This window comes from Branchiostoma lanceolatum, chromosome 11, assembly GCF_035083965.1.
Source record: "Branchiostoma lanceolatum isolate klBraLanc5 chromosome 11, klBraLanc5.hap2, whole genome shotgun sequence".
Classification (NCBI taxonomy): Eukaryota; Metazoa; Chordata; class Leptocardii; order Amphioxiformes; family Branchiostomatidae; genus Branchiostoma; species Branchiostoma lanceolatum.
The window spans coordinates 17,580,085-17,602,744 of NC_089732.1; the positions used below are offsets into that span (position 1 = coordinate 17,580,085).

General features: G+C 41.7%; 1 protein-coding gene across 15 annotated transcripts in view; it reads left to right on the forward strand.

Moving 5' to 3' along the window:
* The window catches only part of LOC136445028 (3',5'-cyclic-AMP phosphodiesterase 4C-like), a 366,783-nt gene that overhangs the window by 252,557 nt on the left and 91,566 nt on the right, over positions 1-22,660 (forward strand). Inside the window, exon 1 of one of the 15 annotated variants that reach the window (XM_066442877.1) lies at positions 21,801-22,173. The exons of the other annotated variants lie outside the window; for them this stretch is intronic. Within the exon in view, the coding sequence (XP_066298974.1) occupies positions 22,118-22,173 (56 nt within the window). The 5' untranslated portion in view covers positions 21,801-22,117. Of the gene's footprint in view, positions 1-21,800; positions 22,174-22,660 lie in introns of those variants that run through there. 15 annotated transcript variants of the gene reach the window in all.

Below are 22,660 nucleotides of genomic sequence, written 5' to 3' on the forward strand. Positions count from 1 at the left end.
AACGGGTACAACATCAGCCATCTTCCACACTGAGGGCACAGTCCCTTCTTGGAGAGATGAGTTAAAGATGTCACTGACTGGCGTACTCAGTTCGAACGCGAATTCTCGCACCAACCGCGCAGAGATACCGTCCACCCCGGATGCCTTGCCCAGTTTCACTCTGCGGAGCCGGTGGTACATCTCCCACACGGAGACTCTCGGGGGAGGACCAGGAGCGGGAAGGAAGGATGGCAGGTCCGCAAGAGATAACGGAGGGAGCTGTTGGGATGCTGACGCCAGGTGTCGGTTGATAGCGTTGGCCACAGTCTGGGTGCAGGTCTGATCTACGCCTGGCACTTCAATGTCTGTGGGATCACTGCACAAGTTTGCCATCTGTTTGATGTTCTGGTACCATTTTCTCGGATCCGCAGATTTCAGGTGTTTGATGTTGTCATGGTAATGCTTGTTCTTAGCAGTTGAAATTTCACGTGCTATCTTGTTCCTTAAATGCTTCCATGTGCAGGTGTCACCCTTGTTGAAAGCCCGTTGGCGTTTTGAGATCAGTGATTTGATCATCGGCGTGATCCAGGGCTTGTCTCTACAGTGGGTGCGTACTGTTTTGGCCGGAAGGAACTTCTCAATGGCCTGATTCAGGGTTGTGTAGAAGGTAGTAGACTTCGCCTGGGTGTTGGTTTCCTGGAGGACTTCATCCCAGTTGTGGGAAGTAATCCAGGACCCGAATGCCCTGAGATCAGAGTCTCGCATAGGCCTCATGATCACTACTTTCTTGCGCGTGTAATTGGGTGGCTTTCTTCGTTCTCCGAATAGAAGGACACAGTTATGGTCGCTATTACCCACTGGGGGAGCGACAGAGGGTGATCTGTAAAATCCCCCTATGTTCGTCAGAATCTGGTCCAAGACTGCGTTGCCACGAGTAGGTATATCCACCACTTGTTCTAGAGAATGGCTGCGGCAAAGGTGGCTGGAATCTAAACGGTTCAGGTCACCGAGCACCAACAAACCGATGTCTGGGTGGGAATTCCGAAGTAAATCCATGGACTCTGACAGGTGGTCCAGTAACGCGTCCTCATTGGGTGACGCTGGAGGGTTGTACACTCCACAAAGAGCGATGGACGTGATCTCCCGGGGGAGCCATGGGGGACGAAGATGGACCCAGACGCATTCTAGTTCGGCAGGAACTATGAGGTTGACAGGTTTCGCTGTTATGTAGTTCTTCACGTAAACAGCTACGCCTCCACCTCTCTTGTCGGGACGGTCCCTGCGGAATGAACTGTAGCCCTCGATAGATGTGGCCTCTGTTGGTAGATCTGAAGAGAACCACGTCTCAGTGACGACGGCAATATCAGATTCACTGGAGGCTAGAACTGAGCTGAACTCGTCAAGTTTGTTTACCAGAGACCGTGTGTTTGTCAACAAGATGCTTGGCATACTTCGAGGTTGTGAGCTCTTGACTTGATCACACTTAATGGGACGCAGGTGCCGTTGACGGGTGTCCATGTTGATGACATCATGATGGAATTGAGAACCGCTTACTGATTTGCATGTGAAGTGGCCATGTAGAGATGGGGGAGGGCGATGGCCAACAATGGTAGAAATGCTTCGCAGACAATTCCTACCTGCCTTCTTTCCCCGGGGTCTGCATCGTCGGAGCAATCCGTTGGCAAGCAAGGACTTCTTGGCGTGTGCGTCGATCGGGGTGATCATGGATCGTAGACTCTTGAGGAATTCCCTGGGGTAGCGACGAACTCCGATGGACGCCATTTTCCAAGATGGGTTGAAACAGTACAGTAGAGCTGATCGCCGCTAACTCTTCGGTGATCCAGTACCAAACAGTTATCGGAGGTCTTGGACGACGTATGGACATTAACACGACAGACAATAACACTTATATTGCACATAGACGGTTGCAGACACCGTAGGCGCCACTGTAGGGCGGAGGTATGAAATCCGCGGCCGCCCGCTACAAGCGCCACTTATATACTTAAAATCTGACCAACTAACGTATTCAGAACACTGTCTGAAAAGCTTCGATAACCATGCATTAGAGGTTGGCTACGTCAAAATCTCTCCATCCCTTACTGACACAGTCTGAGGGCTTCGCGGGAAAATCACACTACATAGTTGTTCCCTGGTTTATAAGACAAATGTCACATCTGCTTCCTGCTAAACACAATTATTTACAATGTAACTTATTAGAATCTCTTTTGCTAACATGCAGCTGGACTCTAAGTGTGATCAATCTTCAAAAATGCTTCTTTGTTCCTGCAACTTATGGCTACCGCACTACGGTGAATTTTCCTGCCGCCATATTCATTACCCAGAATCCTGCTATTCGGCAGACAACAAACGTTTGTGAGGAATTAACACTTTTTTGTCTAAATGTTGTGTGTGATAGTGGACTGATGGCGATATTTTCCTCAATTGAAAAGTTTGCTCTTAGCACAAGCAGAAACACATGGACATAGTAACAGTAGTATTACCATTTCTACAGCATCCAGCTAATGCCCCGATGAATAATGTACACATTTCCATGACGGTGGGGGTTGACTCTGAGTGACGTTCTACCGACTCAACAAACGGGTTGTTACTGAAGGCCTGATGTGTGCGCTATGGCCGTTTTGTCGTGTGTTTTTTGCTTGGACACTTTTATATGACCTTAGAACTCTCTTCAGACCAAGGTGGGAACAATAGCTGCTATATTAAAAGCTAATTAGCGGCAAGATATTAATGACGAATCTTCTGTCCCAACAAAAATGTTAGGACATGTCCGAGAGCACCGTCATTCTGCGTGCGGCGGACGGTAGTTTCAAATTACAGTATTATGGTATCAGCATGACTAAGAGAAAAAATATAACATATACCGTATTTTCTCGATTAAAGTATGCACCCTAATTAAAGTTCGCACCCCCGATTCGGGCAAATTTCCAGGCAAATTTGCGGTCTTGAAACGTAAAATGAGAAAACCCGAATAAAGTACGCACCCCTTCTTCGGGCCGATGTCACAGTTGAAATGTCCCGACAAGTACATGTCCTGAAGGCAGTTCCTTTATACCACAAATGATTGTTTGAAAATACATTTAAGTCGTTTAATAAGTGATTGTGCCGTAGCTCTTTTTCTAGCAGGAACTTTTCATGTTTCATCCTGTATAAAACACGTTGAACTTCATCACGTTACCCTGCTCGGTCCATATATAATAGCCCCGGCCGTGAGTTACAGATTTGTAAATCATCGGAGGAAAATTGCGATCATATTCACAACACTGGGTAAGAATGATGTGATCAGAAACACTCTTCCGATACTGACAATTATATAGTTATTTCTTGATACGATAGAACGCAACAAAATATAGTTTTCACGGCAACGCATAACGACTTATCATGCCGCAGACAATCGTCAGAGATGAAGTGGGATGATGGCAAAAATCGTCTCCTACTTATATATTTGGGCGGCCTACTTTCTTATGATTTTCGTGTAAGACCTAAAAACTATTATTTCCCCGTCAAATACGGCGTTACAACCACCCGAAACCTGGAAAACCGCAATGCTTTCCTGACGGGCCCTTTGCTGCCCCGACACGCCTGCCGCGGCTTGGATTGCGTAATACTATGCAAATATTGCGTGACGCAATTGCATTACACCTCTCTTATTGGCTGCTGCTAGCTGCTGCTAAACTAGTGGCGCAAAATCAATGGCGGTGGCGAGACAGGCTGCGTTTCTATGTCCGAGCTTTAATACCTGCCGAAATTATGCGTATTATGACGTTTATATCGGTGCATACGCAGAATTTAAAGGGCCAACGTTATAAGAAAGGAGTCTTTTGTCAAATAGTCCGCTTTGAAGCTGCCATAGGGTGCTTTTTATCGAAAATTTTGCAGTACGTCAGATTTCTTGTGTACTCAAGTACCGTGCGTATCTATTTTTCGTGTTAATCTAAATGATGCACATACAAAACACTGTCGTTCATTGAAGTTCAACTTCATTTTGACGCGTCAACATTCTTATCTGAACGTTCTATGGACGAATCGGTGCTATTCGGCGGTCCCCTCGTCTGTGTTCCGGCTGGTTTCAGGTTCTGCTCCAATTTGTTGGGACGGTGACCTCAAACAAAGTACGCACCCCCGCTTTGGCGATATCCTGAGACACTTATTGGATTTTGAAAAGTTTCAAAAGTGCATACTTTAGTCGAGAAAATACATATAGCATAAGTGCAAAGGTAATCCATGATACTGACAGAATAACAGAAAAAAAAGGATGGTTTATTGTTCTGCCACATTGGTTTCAATTAACTCGTATCGAAAAAATCTCGGTTTTACGTGAACTAACGTTATACCTTCATACACAAATCATCATATACAGTCAAATCGTATGCAATATTTTCTCCAAGCCCTCTGTTTTTATCTTGACCTCTTGTTTGCAATTTTTGCAAATAATTGTTTGTGGACCAAGAAAATAAATTGGTGTTCCATTTCCAGTAAAAGGATATCTTTCGTCATCCAATATGTTATCAACCTGTCCTTTTTCTCCCATCCCAGCTGTGACTTCAATGATTCATGTAACAGCGGGTACATGGTTGGTTGGTGGAGTTATGTTAACATCTCAAATGTCAAAGGATATATTTTGACTTACTGAAGGATCTGAGTTCAGTGACCGCAGGTGAATTTGTTACCAACAACAAAATGTCCAGAGGGATTTTTGTTAGCGGTGGCTCCGTGAAAGAATTGTTGGGAAGGGTGGAATCATTTCTGACACAGAATTGACCCACATAATTACTTTGAGAGGCTCCCATGTATGCATTTTACAATTTTGTGCACCAAAAATGCAGTTGTGCACCTTTTTTTTTTTACATAGGGTGCACCAGTGCACCTAGATATCTGTGTAGTGTTATGTACATGTATGTAAATACACTATTGCACACTAGTTTGTTTTAGTAATTATTCTTGATATCTAAGTTCCAGAGAAAAAATAAAACTTTTTGGGGATTTCTTGCATTTAGAATTTTTATATCAGTTATGGAATTTCAGATTCAAGCTTTGAAGAGAGGCAGTAAGGTCTGTGATGAGATTTTGCTGACATTCTGCTTTTATTATTTCATGTTGTGCACGCAAAAATTTTCTGGTGCACCTATACCCCAAAATGAAATTCGAGCGCTGTAATCTTTCAATAAATCTGAGATTAAAAATTCCAGTTTACACATGATATGCTTTGAGCAAACACAAAAGAGGCAAGTACCAGAGATTCATTCTTACTTGAATGTGGAGAATCTGATGAATGCCAAGTATTTCCACATTATGTTGAGTAGTAGAAGCTAAATATATTCATGGCTTAGTCCACAACAATTTATTTCCTTAGTTCTTGCAATCTTAGATATTAAGGTAAGATCTTGACCCATCCTTGAAACAAAGGACTGTGAGGAAAACATTTATTCAAGGTAGCGTGTCCCAGTGGTACATTTATAAGTGACCTTGCCTCTGGACCAAGAAGCCGTGAGTTCAAATCCTGGCTGTGTCGCTCACCCAACATCCATGCTACCGGAAAAGGTTGCAGTCCTTAGGACGGAACATTAAGCTGTCGGCCACTGTTCATTACCTTCGCCGAGAAGGTTATGCAGAGGGTAGCGTTTGTCTGTCTGTCGGTAGTGGACTAGCATAACTCAAGAATGCCTGGATGGATTGTTTTGATATTTTTACTTTCGCCGAGAAGGTTATGCAGAGGGTAGCGTTTGTCTGTCTGTCTGTAGTGGACTAGCATAACTCAAGAATGCCTGGATGGATTGTTTTGATATTTGGTATGTTGGTAGGTTTTGATGAGACCTGAAATGATTAGATTTTGGGCCCCCTAGCAGCTTCTTACGGTACTGCATGGGAACTTCCTGTTTTGATATCTCGTGTTCTGGACATGCTATGGAACTGATTTTCGAGTGGTACATGGATCTTTGGACAGAGAGTAAGTGGTACGGGTTTGGGCCCCCTAGCGGCTTTTTGGAACTGCAGGAGCCGGTTTTGTGGCTGACTTTGAAAGGGAATAACTAAGAAGGGCTTGATGGATGGTAATGATTTTTGGTAAGTAGATAGCTTGAGTGATGATGTACATGATTTGATACTTCTTATGCAAATCAGTATCTAATTTGCATAATTAATGAGGAAAGTTTATACATCCCCCAAATTCCATGATAGGACTCTGAAACATGTGACATATGTAACTGAGGAAGAGAGAAATATTAATTGATATGAACTATGCAAATGAAGACCTCATTTGCATAATTAATGAGAAAATCCTATAGCAAGATGGCCTTGATGGATGGTTATGATTTTTGGTATGTGGATAGCTTGTGTGATGCTTAGTATGATTTGACGATAATTATGCAAATTTGCATAATTAATGAGGTAACTTTGAAAATCCGCGTTGTTCCATGATATGACTATTCAAATTGTAACTGAGGAAGAGAGGACTGTTAATAGATAGAAAATATGCAAATGTGGGCCTAATTTGCATACTTAATAAGTAACTTGTATTTACTTATTCCACACTGGCAAATGACGGCAATTTCATACATTTAATACTTTTTTTGTGGCATCGGTAAGTTATGTGAATGTGAACATCGTTGAATCAAATTATGTTAATAAGGGCCTCGTTTGCATAATTGATGATAAATATTAGCATAACCTTCTTTGATAAGCTCATAATTTGTTAAGCTGATACTTTGGACATGTTATATTTCAAGACAATCAGCTGGTATGATTTATAATTGATGAGAAACACTCCTAATATGTCAGTCATAAAGGTTAAAATCATTTGGCGAAGGTATGAGGTCGTGGAACACTAGTTGTACTTGTGGAAAAGAGCTATGGGAATTTCCCCGATACAATGAACTTGTAATTACTGTACATAACATCTGTCTTCTCTGTCACGACCAGTGGAAAAGTAGCTCTTTATTGAGCTAAACTGGTTCGAGATCATTTTGAATTCACTTTCCATTTATTCACCCCATTTATTCACCCTAGTTCAGCATTTTACTTTTCAAATCCATAAACCGTTGCTTTAGGGCTGTTCATGTTTGTCTCCACAGTAGAGAGCTCTGGTAGAGAGCTGAATGCATGAAATGCCTCAGCATCAACAACAGGGGACCAACAAATCCTGGTGTGTGCCCAATTAGACGCAGACAGCTTACCTCTAAACCATGTCAGAAGCAGATAAAACTGGAGAACTTTGCTTGCTGAGAATTCTGAGCCTCAAGCTCACGGAACTGTAATCCACTAATGTGTAAAAATGTCATGCGAGTGGATCTAAACATTTAAGAGAATTTTGAATTTCCGAAGTAACGTTGCTGCCAGAATGAAATTAGTACCATAGTCTGTTTTGATGCATACTGTAGATGCAGGCAAATACACTGTCACGGGCCGGGGTTCAGTAGCGTGATGCACATGTAAAATAGCCTCCTGTTGCGGCACAGAATAGGACGTGGGAACCAACAAGCTTTTCAAAAATTATATCGTACGAATTTCAACCTTCCGAGACCTTGGATGAGATTGGGTAATGTTACTGTATGTGGCTTTGAATTCACTGGGATTTAATTTTGCGGTAGGGAGAAAATGCAGTATTTGTGTTGGTTTTTAGTTCGCGGTTGAAACAAGGGGTTAGGCGGGAAGCATTTTAAGAAAACTGCAAACGTTTAACAACAGCAACATCAATTTTACAGTTCTGAGTTTCAGGTAACAAGCTTTAAGACATTCTGTTTTGAGCAAGAGGCCTGTTGTTTATTTCAGGATGCTAAGTCGTGCTCCCGGTTTTCTTTATCACTCAACCCTGATCCTCTTGCTGGCTTGAAGCACTTGCTTCTATTCCTCTTGGTGGCTTACAAGCCAACTTTCAAACCCTCTCGAGTCTTGTGTGAAGAGAAATCACAAGTACATCTCATTGCACTGACGCACACACCCTCTGAAATGTCAGAGGTGCCACTGTGGAGGACGTCATCAGCAGGGAACAAGAGTGTGAGATGAATGTGAACAGATTGTAGCAGCACTCCAAGCTTATTCTACCGTCTCCACTGTTCATAGTGCACGCATGTTGTGTCATGTCATGAGCAAGGAAGAAGATTGCACGAAAGTCAGTACAACTATAACAGGGCAGACTACAGCTTTCTACATTTTTTCCATCCCATTCATTGTTTGGGAGCCCATGTTGTTAAGTTTTATTGCTGTTATTGTAAGCTTATATGAATACATTCTCATCAATTTCATCAGATTATTTGGATGGATGGGGTGAAATATTTTTCCATCCGGACAAGCAAATTCTGCCGTGGAATGGAGGGACAGGTCCTGGATACAATCCTGCTTGCAAGCATACTTTCCTACCCACCCGAGTCCTGTGTTGTAAAGAGAAGTAACTATTACTAATTACATAATGATTATACTGTGCACTAGCATTGAGTACCATGTTACCATGCTCTAACCCAGCAGAGCAGATTCGCTAACAAGCATGAAATTCAGATTGACCAGGGATGCCACTAGGTCACATGTGGCCACAGTCTTCAACTCTAGATGAGCCTAAGAATCTCCCCCATTTTAACTTCTCTAAAACTCCATGCTTGGGAAAATCGGAAATCCACACCTTTCCTTGTATCCCCCCCCCCCCCACCCCAAGAAAAAACTGCACAATTCTGTTACATGCATAAAATTTCATGTTTAGGTCACGCCAATTCAATTTGTTGCTTCTCGGAATAGCCTGTCCTGATTTTCCCATTTTGAAAAAAAAAACAAATTGGGTCACTATTCCCTATCACAAATTTTAACTCCCAATTTTACTATTTGTCACTTGTAAAACTCAATTACCACCAAAATAGATTATAACGGCCTGCACATACCTAAAAAGTGTGATCATATTGATCAGAAATTATAATTTTTCATTTATCAAAACTATTTCTCAATATCAATCCATACATTACATGGCAAAAGGTAATTTTGTTACTGAAATTATAGTACTAGATCAAAGAAAGGGGTGCATTGCATAAAATGAGCCATACAAAGCTGAAATTTGAACAATCCTCTTATTCTTTATGTTATGTAACCCCTTATCTTCACCCCAGACTATTTGCTCAAACTTTTTATTTTATTTTCCCTGGCACACCATTTTTTTTCTGAAAAAATCTGGGAACAAAATAAATTGGTGTGGCCTTATGGACGGACATCATACAAATTTATCATAATTATCACCTTCTCCATTCAATCTCTTGTGTACATTGTACATTGTTGACATCATGAAAGTCTCATGAAAACTTAAATCTGACCAAACATTCAACCCAAAACACTGTTCAATGCAAATTATGAAAGCCCAAAGTTATTCTGAATCTTTATTAGCTCATATCAGTTCAAATTTTTTCGGATATCAAATGATATCTTTACATATTCCTGATAGAATGGCAGTGAAGTAAAGGAAATGATGTGGGAGATTTAAAAGATAGAAGTCTTACATGCAGTTTTTGCAGCAGCTATATTTGTTATTTTTCCGGATCATTAGCACAAGCTTAATTAAGGATGTGCCCAAACACTAATGACCCGTGAACTCCTCCAACCACTGTCTACTGTAAACTACAAATCCATCCAGCTGATTGAGTAACTGGCACATCTTGCGTACTTAACTACCTGAAAGTCTGACCTTCGTCGACTAAACTAGCATAGATTGTTTATCATCTCCTTTGTAGGGATCATCAACTTTATACCAGTTCTTCTTGAGTTCTCTGGGGCTAGTTGGTAAGGGGAGGGGGTACCGTAGGTAGGAGCCCCAGTAAGCAGCAGTCTTACAATGTAGGTTGGCACCCAGGCTACTATGGAACTAAGCCTGACTAAATCACACTTGCACTGGTCAGGCCCCTAGACTGTTTCTGTAGAGTTGATTTATGTGAATGTAGGTGGCTGCAAGGTCCTGACAGTGAGAGATTATTTAACACAACTGCAGGCTACTGTGCAACTCAAGTAAACAAACAGGCTAGTTCTTCAGTAACCAAGAAGTGAACTGACCTGCCAAGTCCAGTTTCCCATGGGAGGTGCCAACTCCCTGTCATGTGAAAATGATTAGTCACAGGGGAGGGGGGTCTAATGATTAAATGAAGGCTTAATGGGATTTTCATTAATTGAGATTGATGGACTTCCTCATACAAGTTGATAAAAAGAGATTTATAGGGGCCTCCTTGGGTGATAAATGATCACTCCTCCACTGGACAAGATAAATCTTTATCACATTTGTTAACAAGCATAACAAGCTAGGGTAAGAGGAATTAATGCACCCTTAAAGTTTGAAAATTCCTGGTTTTAATTTTAAGATAAGAAAGGATTAGTAGAAACAAAATACTGTAGTTGTAACACTACGAAACGGGGCCTTGCCAATGCTTCAGAAGCAAGAAGAATACGTCCCATCCCAATACAATACAAACAGTTAACTCATTGGCAGACATATCAGCTCTTCTAAAAAGAAAATGCATGGTCTGTAAGTTTTTTCCGCCTGTTTAACGCCGTGTGAGCATGCATTTATACTGATGTATATGATGTAGAATTGTGCTAGGCTTACCTATTATCGTCCACTTCAGTCTTTTCCCTTCTAGCGCTATGCTTGAAGAACATAGACCAGAAAAAATGCACAGTAACTGTCCAAAGTAGTCTACAGACAAATGATAGTAATAGTAAAGTCACTACATGTTTGTCCCGCCGCTTGCTTGACGCGATGGAAGAAAATAGTGTTGATCTATGAATTTCATCAACATGCGCGGCACATGGCGTTCACGTGATAAACGCATGGCCACTATGTTTTGCCGTGCAAAAATTAGCCACCGGTGCGGGGGTCGCTAGGTTGTATCAAACCATCCTAAAACTGGTTAGAGTTTCAAACCTCGAATAACCATGGATAGTCTGAATATCAAAGAAAGGTTTAATGTCAGCTACTTTTAGAAGATACTAGCTATCGTGTAAGTTAGAAAAACATGATGAAGTACGCAGTGTCGAATTACATATAAAATACGTCATGTGTGAGGCTTCTGTGCAACTTGTTGTTGTTATTGGTTCAGGAGTTTATTCTGTTACGTCGCTGGATGTAAACTTTTTCATTGTTTTGTATAAAAGAGAGAGATGGCTAAGGATCATACTGTGACATGTGGCCATGACCCAAACGTAAACGGGTCCTGCATGTAAATAGGTCATGTTACGTTACCTGCTTATTATCAAAACACCTTACAGTGATTTCCCAGTCATTGCACAAGTACTTAGATCATGTATTTTGATGCTTCTACATGTAACGTTGGGTAACATAAATTCACCATTTTTCCGATAATGGTGGACTGAAATCAATCTAGCAGAACAATAAACCATCCTTTTTTCTATTATTCTGTCAGTATCATGTACTATCTTTGCACTAATCATATATATGGTAGATTTTGTCTCTAGTCGTGCTGACACCATAATATTTCAACTTGAAACTGCCGTCCGCCGCACGCACAATGACGGTGTTGTCGGACAGGTGTGAACATTATTTCGGGACTGAAGATTCGTCTTGAATATCTTACCGCTAATTACATTTTATACAGCAGCTATTCGTTCCATCCTTGGCTTGAGGAGAGTGCTATGGATATAGACGTGTCCAAGTAAAAAAAAATACACGAAAAAACGGCCGTACCGCACACATCAGGCCTTAGGTAACATCCCGTTTGTTGAGTCGGTAGAACGTCACTCAAAGTCGATCCCCACCGTCATGGCAACCATAAAATTATTCTGTCGCTTCAATTTTTTTCTGAAAAAATCCGAGAACCAACAAATTAAATTGGTGTGGTCTTATATTGTAATTGTTTGTTCTTTTTGTGGTGAGCATGAACCTGTCCCATTCTGATAACAGTGTGCCAGTCATAAGATTGACATGGCATATTAGTTAGAGGACAATGTGAATTGTAAGAAGGTTATAGTGTCATTACAGGTCAAAAATGATAATCCTACATCCTAAGGTCCTGGTAAAAGGATGCTTAGCAGGGCAAGCTTAATGTGTAAAATTAATTTTCATGGTCAAATTGATATTTGTTCATTCCGACCCTTTTGCATAGTGTCTAGTGGTACATAGGGGAAGTTTCCTTGCTGTTTCAGTAGCAGGGTACTTTTTTACAGGGAGGGGTTGCTTGCCCTTCTCCTTAACGTGTTAGGCATCTTCTCGAACACTGGACCTCCATTTGACGTCCCATCCGAAAGACGGCTGCAACCCCAACCCAGATAAAATTGATACATCGAGGAAGGCAGGGAGCATAGTACTTCCTGGGTACGCATTACCCTTGAATGACTTGAAAGCCCCAGATTTTTACAGAGGAGCCCTTCCCCATGCGCACATATACAAGTAGTGGAGGGACTATACAGGGACACAGTGCTCTTACTGTCACTTATCAAGTCAATGTCGTCTAACCAAGATTTTATAGATACATGTAGGTATGCAAGGATCAAGGGCTCCCAACCCTTCATCCAACCAATACATGTATTTTGTTGATGACAGCTGGTCTAATGTGTAGAGATGAAGCTCATCATTATGATTCATGATTTGAAAGCCACTGTCTCACTACAGTTTATGGCATACGCTCTTTCTATCAATACTCTACTTATAAACTACAACTTGATGGATTGCTACAAATATCAATATCAGCAATCAATCAGAGCTCATAAAAGACATTTTGTGGCAAGTGTTACCAAAATTAATGAGAAAACCAATGACATTGATTTTTCAATCAAATGCGAGTTTGATTTCCAATGGAACGTGATGCCGGAAGTTGAACATGTTGAAGGGTACATTGACCTTTCCTGCAGTATCTTGCTCAAAGTATCGTTCTGTATCGTAATCGCTCAACATATCATTTCATATTGTGCACTCATATTGACAACTCACGTCGTAGTGTAAGTCTTAAAGTTCCTGGCACACAGTCGATAAGCATTGGCTGTATCTATTGATTGCCTGAAAGTTGCCAAACCTCAAAATCGAACCAGTGTATTTTTGGCCGAAAAATCTACCCTTCAACAGGGTCCATTGGCTGATCCCTAGAAATTGTGTGATGATTGAAAGAATAACGGACACGTTACTGCAGAGAATGTCACTTAGAGCCCACTGACGCTTTTCCCTCAAGACTGGAATATGGATTCCCAAAAAGCATAAAGGAAATACATTGGGTTACTCGCACTCCCTTTTACATTTACAGTTTTTCATTTCCAAGAGGCATTGGAATCTGTCCACCCACCACTGGTGGTTTCTTGATTTTGCTGAAAGCAATGAACTTAAGGTATCATCTTCTGCACGACAGGAATCTCTACTTTCCTGCACAAGTCCGTACAGCTTAAACCCTCTCAATCAGTGTCATCGCCAGTGGTAACACGTAATATCACCTAGTGCAGTTCCAGGGAATCCCACCAGGTCACATTATTGTAAACTGTACGTCTGAACTGAAAAGTAACTGAATGTAGTTAGGAAGATGAGTGAAATGCTGAGACCTACAACACAGCTAGATGTACAAAGGTTTGGTGTGACAGGTTGTTCAGTGTAATATAACTAACTGCTGCCACGCTGCGTAAAGCTGTATGTTTGGGATGAAGGGTGGTTTAATATCCTACTGGCTATATATACAGGTACAGATACAGAATTTGTTTTGCCTAACTGTACAGTAGGAATCTATGCCTTTCTAGGGCGATAAACAGGTTGACAGAAGGTATGAAAAAGCCCTTCATACATCGGCAACTTATAATCTAGTACCGTTTTATTCATCTTACGTTCTCCTTGTGGAATGGAATGTCTGTCAAACTCTTCTGGTTAACATTTTCGGGCTCAGAACCTCAGAGTAGGGTAGTTCTGAGCTGTATTTAAAAGTCAAAGCAAAGAGACATCTGACAGATACCTCCTGAACTGCAGCACCTGAAACACACTGCCATCAGGCTGATTTGTTGCTAAAGGTCAAAGGAAGCAAATATTTGCCTATATAAAGAGATTACAAACAGAAGGATTCCCTGTGACCAGAACACCAGGGTCCCATATATGAATATAATGTTGTTTGCTTAGTTATCTCCATTTTTCCTTAGAACAGGCGTGAAGACTTGTTTTTTTGGAGAGGGTATTAAGTATCAAATGCATAGTTGCTGAGCCTTTTACATTTTGTATATACTGCATGTATTATTTGCTCAAGAATATAATCGTTGTACATCACAAGATACTTCATCACCTGAACTGGCAGGCAATTGGAGGTAATAGTCTTGTTGTCAAATAGCATGTCCAGAACACAAGATATCAAAACCAGAGGTTCTGCTGCAGTACCCCAGAAAGCTGCTAGGGGGCCCATTTTCAAACTTTTTTTTACCTTTACCCACCTACCAAATATCATAAGGATCCATCCACAACTTCTTGTGTTATGCTGTCCATAAACACACACAAACACAAACGACATCAAAAACAAAACCTTCCTGGCGAAGGTAAATAGCTTGCAATATAGCAATCCAGAAGGATACAGGATTATTTGGTATTTTACTTTTCATGAATCATGTATAGCAGAAAACAGAAACACAAGGATTTTGAGTCCTGGCTCATTTTGAGGAATGAAACTTTGCCTGGTGTAATATTCTGTGTACTTCAGCAGAGAGACTTGATAGGTATGCAGCTGGCTGGGGGGAATGTTGATTTGATCCCAGTTGTCTTATCGTGCTTGGAGCACATGCGTGTCCTGCGTCATCAGGAGCAGGCAATGTCAGGTGTGATTATGTGCTGTATGCATCAAAGTCTCCTCTGTTTCCTCCCCACAGAGACGCAGAGTGCTTTAAATGTGTTATCCCCACTAACAGGTATCGCCTGGGCTGTACAAAAGTATTATCAAGGTTTTCAACCAGGCTAGGCCTTCTCCCTCTGTTTTTGTTTGTTGGGACGGACAGAAATTTTACTCCATCCTTTCAAGAAATCTGAACTTCAATTGACATAAAATTGATTAAAATTTTCGAAAGTTAAGCTTAAAATGATAGATTTTGCTCCTAAACAGTGAGTAGGACAAAAAAAATCTAAAGCTGGAGACAGCCCTGTAACTGTTCGTTCAGACCATTGTAGTGCCTAGTGTCAGGGTATATTTTTACAGGAAAGTTGTTAGCCATTCCCCTTTAAGTTTGATATGCTCGAGGCACCTTCTCAAACATTACACGGATCCCCCACATTACGTCCCTTCCGAAAGACAGGTGCAAAAAGTCATGCATGAATTTAATGATATATAGTTGATGAAAATGACAGGATAAACAGCGAAAATCAACAACATAGGCTCCCAAACAATAAGTGGGACGGAAAAAAATTCAACAGCCCTGGTTTTGACTTTATTCATGTAACATTTTACATGTACACATGTAGAAAGACACATTACTGTAATTCTTGATTTGTTAACTGTAACTGATTACTTGTATTTTTGGGTGAGAGAACATAGAAAAAATGGTCCCAAAACATGTGATTTGATAGATGAAAATTTGTGTACAAGACTGTAGTATTATTGTTCCATTTTTCATGAAACAAAATGAATAATAAAATTTATAAATACGCTATCTAAAAAATACAATATTCTGTTAATTCTAAAGGATAGATTATTGTTCTTGAATTGTTTCAAATGTTTCTTCACCCTTCCAACTTGAGGCATTAAAGAAAACAAAAGACCAACCTCATTGCATTTTGAAAATGTGGGAGGTTTTAAAAAACTATAAAGTCTTCTTTTTACATACTTTAAATGCCTTTAAGTTTGTAGCGATTTGATTTTGCGGTAGGAAGAAAATGGAGTGTTTACGATGGTTTTATGTTCCGAATGGTGGTTGAAACAAGGGACAGAACAAGCATAAAACATGAACATTAAAACTGTAGCAAAAATGTCAACATTTACAGTACAGGCTTAATTTGCACATAAAACCCTCCTCGTGGCCCATGCGGACTGCGTAAAGTTTTACATTTATCAGGAACCACAATAGCAAGTACCTAAAATATTTTACACCAGAAAATAAAAACTTCACATCATTTGCAGGCCATAGATCATAAAATTTTATAGATAGGGAGGATTTATTTTCTTGGCCCTTGAAGTTAATATAATTTCATCACAGGGACTGGGAAGCCATAGTCCAAAGGGGAATTGAATTTTAAGCAGTAATGATGACACCTAGGATCGTGGAGTAGTTATGTTACAGGTAGATGGTAAAACGCCTTAGTGACTTCGTTTTATGGCAAGATAGTTTTTAAGCACTTATTAGTATTCTGCTCATTGCACATCAAAAGGACTCATGGGAATGTCTTGAATTTCATGTGTCTGTTTTGTTAAAAGATGAGGCAGATGTTATGGTCTATGTGGCTGTTGGAATGAACACATCTTATGATCCTGAGAGACTCCTGAATACCTTACTTTTATTTTGAATATTGTATTGTCTTCATATTTAGTTCATTTAGTAGCATTTACCTACTCTCTAAATCCACTTGATAAAGTCAAAGGTTAACAAACATCCTCTTGTTTACTCAGGGGGTTTAAAGAAAGGGTGCATCAACAAAAACAAACACAAACAAACCCGAGCCTTGACAAAACAAACCTCTCCATGAACCACAGGACCATACAAATTCTAACTGTCAACAAACTGATCCCACTGAAACAACACATTAGTATACATTCTCAGAAGATCTCTGCATGCTTGGATTGCTTCTTGTAGAAAGGGAACAACACAATTATAGTAGGATTGATCAGTGGACCAATCGTAGGGAATTACTCTGGAGGAAGCGACCTCGTGCCACCTCATTTCCTGCGGCATCCACCGTCCGTACGACAGGGCTCGCCTCCCGCTTATCGTTCCATCGGAAACTTTTCCCTTGAGCTTTAACTAAGCATCTCAACCTACCGTGCGGCGTTCCCCAACTACCGAGGCACACGAATCTGCCAAGAAACTTGCGGGTTGCCGTCCTTGTCGACAGCAGAGCCGCGGTGTGCAACTACAGTAGCGTGCATGGACTCCCAGTAACGCTGCCCACCCGGATTCGCAGTTCTAAGCGAGAGCTTCCACGAGAATTCTCTACACTGTTCGTAATTCGTGGCGGCGTCCTGCAGGGAGTTTTCTTCACCAGCCTGGGACTGCACACCCGTTCCTGTCCGACCCTGAGCTTGTATAACTATAACATCCACACAGAGAGTCCACAGCGATCGGAACGACAGCCCCCCTCCCCACTTCCCGCCATGAGGCCGGGTCACACGAGACGCCTGTGATTTTGGCAGCCATGTTTCTTCTCACGAACTACGTGAACAACGTTAACTTCTCCACGAGCGGTCCTTCCTCATCGCACACCTTTCTACCTTTCCACCCGTGTAGGACTCAGCAAGAAAATTGCGGTGTGCATCTACAGCAGCGTGCTCAAGGCTCCCAGTACCCACACTCCACGGCGATGCGACTTTACTTTCCGGTCCGATTCGAGTTCGCGGCAGTGCCACGCAGAGAGATCGTCACCAGCCTGGGATTGCACACCCGCAACTTTTGACTCTCCTCATTAGAGTAGAATAGATTAGAGTAGTTTAGCACAGCCAGTTTGACAGTGTATCTAGACCAGCTCCAGCTGCGTACCTAAGACCCCCAGTATCCGCCCACGGCCCACTTCACAGTACTAAGTTAGCGCTTGACGCCGACGCACCTTTTCCGGTCCGACTCTACGCTGTTCGACAGTGCCCGGTGATGTTCTGCGGCGCGTTCTTCACCAGCCATGCATGGACTGCCCTTTATGCGCATCGGCTTTTTAGCGAATGCCCACAAACGCCCACCCTGGCGAAGTCCGCGCTGTACGAATCTAATTTTTTTTCCTCGGAATATGTTCAGGTTGTGCTCCCATTAATTAATCCCGAGTTTTAAGTCAATCCATCCATCCGAAGTCAAATAAAGCGAACATGAAGATTCTTACCTGGCTTTTTAGCGAATGCCCAGCAAAAAAGGCTTTTTAGCGAATGCCCACTATATCAGCCAAAATATCGGCCATCGTGACACGGGCGCTGGATTTAACACCATAAATATGTTCAACAAGTTGTCCCCTGAATGTGTACTCAGTTTCCGTGCTGTACACGCCTGTAAAGTCACTTTAATTTACGAAATACACTGCGCGGCCCGCGGCACATAGACGGGGTAGAGGCCGCTGGTAACCTGTCCCAAATATGCAAATGATCTAAAAAGAATTAGATTCGTGCAGCGCGGACTTCGCCAGAGTGGGCGTTTGTGGGCATTCGCTAAAAAGCCTTTCCCCCCTTTATGAACTGGAATATCTAGCTACCTCTTAAATTAGATTCAGCCCTACCGCTACAACTAACTATACTTTCCGCTACGTGGTTTGGGGCCCTCACTACGTTCGGCTTGGCCGTTCAACTCCTCAAAAATATTCAAGACGTCAAGAAAATCACTGCACTCCCGTTTGGAAGTGTCCTTCGCGTTTTACTTTACAATGGATCTCACCAGCGATCTCTAATGTTTGCCCATGCTACTCAGTATAAGGCACCCACATGCAAAAAGTGAATGGCTCGGAGCCCATGTCACAAGTTTGAAAATATGCTAGGAGGCTAATCCATCCTCTGTTCATAAACGATTCCACTGTATGATCCCGTATTTAAGTGAAATTGCAAAATTTGTGTCATTTGCGCCGCGCCGCCCGTCCCTTATATAATGCTTTGCAAACTTGTAGGATCTGAGCGGCCTACCTGAGACTATTTAAGTATTTTTGTACTATTTAAGTACATTTGAATTTACGTTCATAACTTCGGAAATATTCTATCATAATCATCAAGAATGCTAACCGCCTGAACGACATTTTAATATTACATAAACAATATTGAGTCCTAGGCTTGTCATCTGTTGCTTCTAGAATTTGTCAGAAAACTCATAGCGTTACCCTGATAAGTTGATTCCCAGCGACCAGACGTCAAACTTGGGAAACTTACAAAAAGTTTGGGGTCCAGCGTGGATCGCTGTGAGTGCCGATCAACAACGCTCTGAAAAGTTCTTGGCCGTCATATTTTTCAAGATGGCGCCCAGTTTCAAATAACGCGTGGTACCGGTCAGCAGTCGACGACATTCCTTATTAATAACTTCTGTGAATTTTTTGGAAGGTTTTGATGGGTGCTGTATGGTCAGTGTAACATCTAATATTTCCAAAAGTACATTGCTGGACACTGGGCAATCAACTTGACGAAACCCATTTTTTTCATTTAGATTTGTGTTTGAAGGTTCTGGAGGGGATCAAATTTTTTTCCCAGGCCCTCCCCCCTTGCCAATTTCTTTTTCCTAGGCCCTCCCCCCAGGTCAAAATATTTGTCCTAGGCCCTCCCCCCAGACGACCGGCCCTCCCCCCCTGTATTTCGTAAAGTCCCTAACTGGGTCAGTTGGATCAGATGGTTTGTGAGGATTTGACATGGTGTGTGCAGCTACAGTAGGTTCACGGCTTGAAACTCACTTTTTGCACTAAGTTCGCCAATGCATTTGTTCATTCTTTCATTCTAGTGCCTTTTCTACATCGAGGGGTTGCTATCTCACTTTACCATTTTACATCCCTTCCGAAAGATGGGTGCAATCCTAACTGAGGTGTCCTGACCCAGTATTGAACTGGGGTTAGCATTAAACTAATTGAACCAGGAGTTCAACTGTGAAGCTGCTACCGGTTGAGCTACATGTACAGGGACATCCCTACAACTTACTAGACAAGTGCACAAATTCTATGGCTAACTTCAAAATATTAGACAGTAATTAAAGGAATGAAACAAAGGTTCTTAGATATGCTAGTATACAATAGTGTGCTTAAGTGTGTAACCCTACTCAGATATCTAATTGCACCGGTGCATCAACAGTGAAAAATTAGTTGCACAGCGCCAATTTTGGGTGAACAAAAGCTGCATATGCACCCAGTATTTCAAGCACAGAGTAGATTGAAGGACAGGTGCCTTTATCTCATTACACAGTCTATCTATTCCTAAAGAAGTCAAAGTGATAAGATAATACACAGTACCATCAGTAGCCTCCGATGCAGACTCAACCCGGCTGTTTTCTTTTTCAAGTTATTGTTTTTATACTATTATACTTTTTTTCTTGTTGCTGGCCCGGATAGGTCAGGATTGCAGACACACACAACTACAGACAAACAAACAAACAAACAAACAAACAAACAAACAAACAAACAAACAAACACACTTACTGATTACAAACTGTACGTCCATTTTCACAGAGGCAGTTAGCCAAATAGAGGATGAAGCTAGCCATAGAGATACCCGTATGTACCTGTAAGGCTGGCTAGCTTCAAATTATTACCCGGTAATACCTTTTTAAGGCATAATTTTTCAGCAACACATGGAGCCTGGTAGAAACTAGGCTGTGTGTTAGCAAGGCGGTTCAATTTTTTACATTTCCATGATGTGAGGTACATCTGGATCTGAGAGTGACACTTCAGAAGGAATTATACGGCAGTTAGGCTTCCCATTTAAAGCATTTAGAAAACCATCTAACTGCATCAAGGACATTATATAGGATATAATGTCCTTGACTGCATTCAGAAGGCATTGCCCCAGCACATGACTGATTTATGGTTGCTCCTAAAGCGTGTGGATTGATTTGTGCAGGTCATGATGAAAGCCATGGAATATTCAGCGTCAATCATAAATCTATCACTTCCCTTGTCTGTCCTCATAGAGGATGTCAATTACGTACCAAAGCTGGAATTGATAAAGGCAGTCGGAGGAAGCTTGCAGCTGTAGCCATTTGTCCGCATTTATGCAAATAATAGGACCTGAAGTAAGGAGACTAGCGATTATGATGATTAATCGGTGCACTTACCCCGGCTGTAAGGGAAATGCTTCCACTCGGTGATGCTGATTGAATGGGATGATATTATGGCAATAGTTTCACTCGGAAATCATATTATAATGAGCTGCCATTTGCTCTGTCGTTTGAATTTGTGATTAAGGCTCTGAAGATAAGGGCAAATTGTGATTTATTGCAGACGTTTGTTGCAACGCTGAGTTCTTCACTTCAGATAGAGATAAATGGATCCGAGTAAGGATGTGCAAGTATGCGTACAGGAAGTAGACAATTACTCATTTCTCAAATTCAAAACAAAAATATCATACTGCGACGGTAGGAATATAGATAGTCCTTCTGTTATTAATCTGAGTCTTTGAATTTTCCTTCTATTATTAACCTGAGTCTGTAGAATACCCTGTCTCTGCCCAAAATATGATTAATCTGCACTTTTTCAAATACAAAATAGAATATCATATTGTGACTGTAACAAATACAAATTGTCCTTTGTCCTTCTTAAGATGATTGCTGTCCTAACCAAGGAGGTTAAAAATCTTATTTTAACCTCCTTATTCTAACCAAATATTTTGGTAAGAAAGCAAATGTAAGACAATGGTTAACTAGTGGCCATTCAAGGGAAGCCATGCATGCAACAGTATGTTTAGAGGGTCAGCTAGAATTCCCAATGGGAAAAAATTACAATTCTCTCCTAATGTCAAGGTGACTGACATCAGATACAACTCAAAGTGCCTTTTTAGTATGCATCGCATATATGCGCCATTACGCTCAATTTCGTAATCATTTACTGTATTACAAAAGCCCTTATACTTGCATCTGCCATTCTCTTACTTTGATCGGGATGATCTCTATTACCAAAATCTTACAAAACACTGTTGTGCCTTGAAATATCTGGCTTCATTCACTGACCTCATCCTTTGACCTGGGAGGGTTGGATTTAATTGAATGGCATGAATGAGTTCATGAATATTAATGAGGGGGATCTCTGAAGCAGATTAGAGTCAGGCAGGGCCAGCAGCAACACCACTCAACTGGGGCAGTCTGCCAAATGTAAATGTAAATGGCACAAAGCTGCGAGCTACCGGCACAATCGGACAGGGCCATTTACACACAGTATGTGCCAATAATTTGTCGGCTCATCCGAACGCCGTACACAACACGACGTACATTCTTTCTCCTCGGATTTACTGCGAACGAAGCCTCCAGTCTGATTACTTTGTTGCCAATCCAACGGACGATGGGGAAGGGATTGTCCTGAGGATACGATGATGCTCCTGTCTGTGTGGATTAAACCATGGTTCCTATCCAAGGCTCACATGGATGCGTTCGCAGAAGACACTCCTGGATTTGGTATGTAGGAACCCCTGTCACGGCTGCATGTGTATGTGTGTGTGTACACAGGCCCAAATAGAACTGTAGCTTTCCCTTGCCTTGTTTGAGAAGCAGGTCTTGTACGTGATTTGTTCCCACTCTAAACATGGGTGTGCTTGAAAAATCTCCCAGGAAAATATTTCCACAAGAGATTACTACATTACATGAGGTGATCGGGTAGGAGACAAAGGAGGTGGAAGTTGCATGAGTGGGATTGATTTTTGCCTGGGGTGTTGTGTTAGACTGGCTCAGGTTTATTTTTAGTAGAAGTGGGCCCTTTCGCCCCCGTGCATGGGACTATTGTTCTCCTCAGAATGCAAGGGGAACACAGCGTCTGCATAAGAAAAGCCCTTTCTTCCCACCAACGTCAGCAACCCTTTCTCCTGTTTGTACTGTGGTGGCTAATGTGCCGTGGTTCTCATGTGTATCTTGCAACTGTTTGAAGTATGTGTCTGGGATTCTCCAC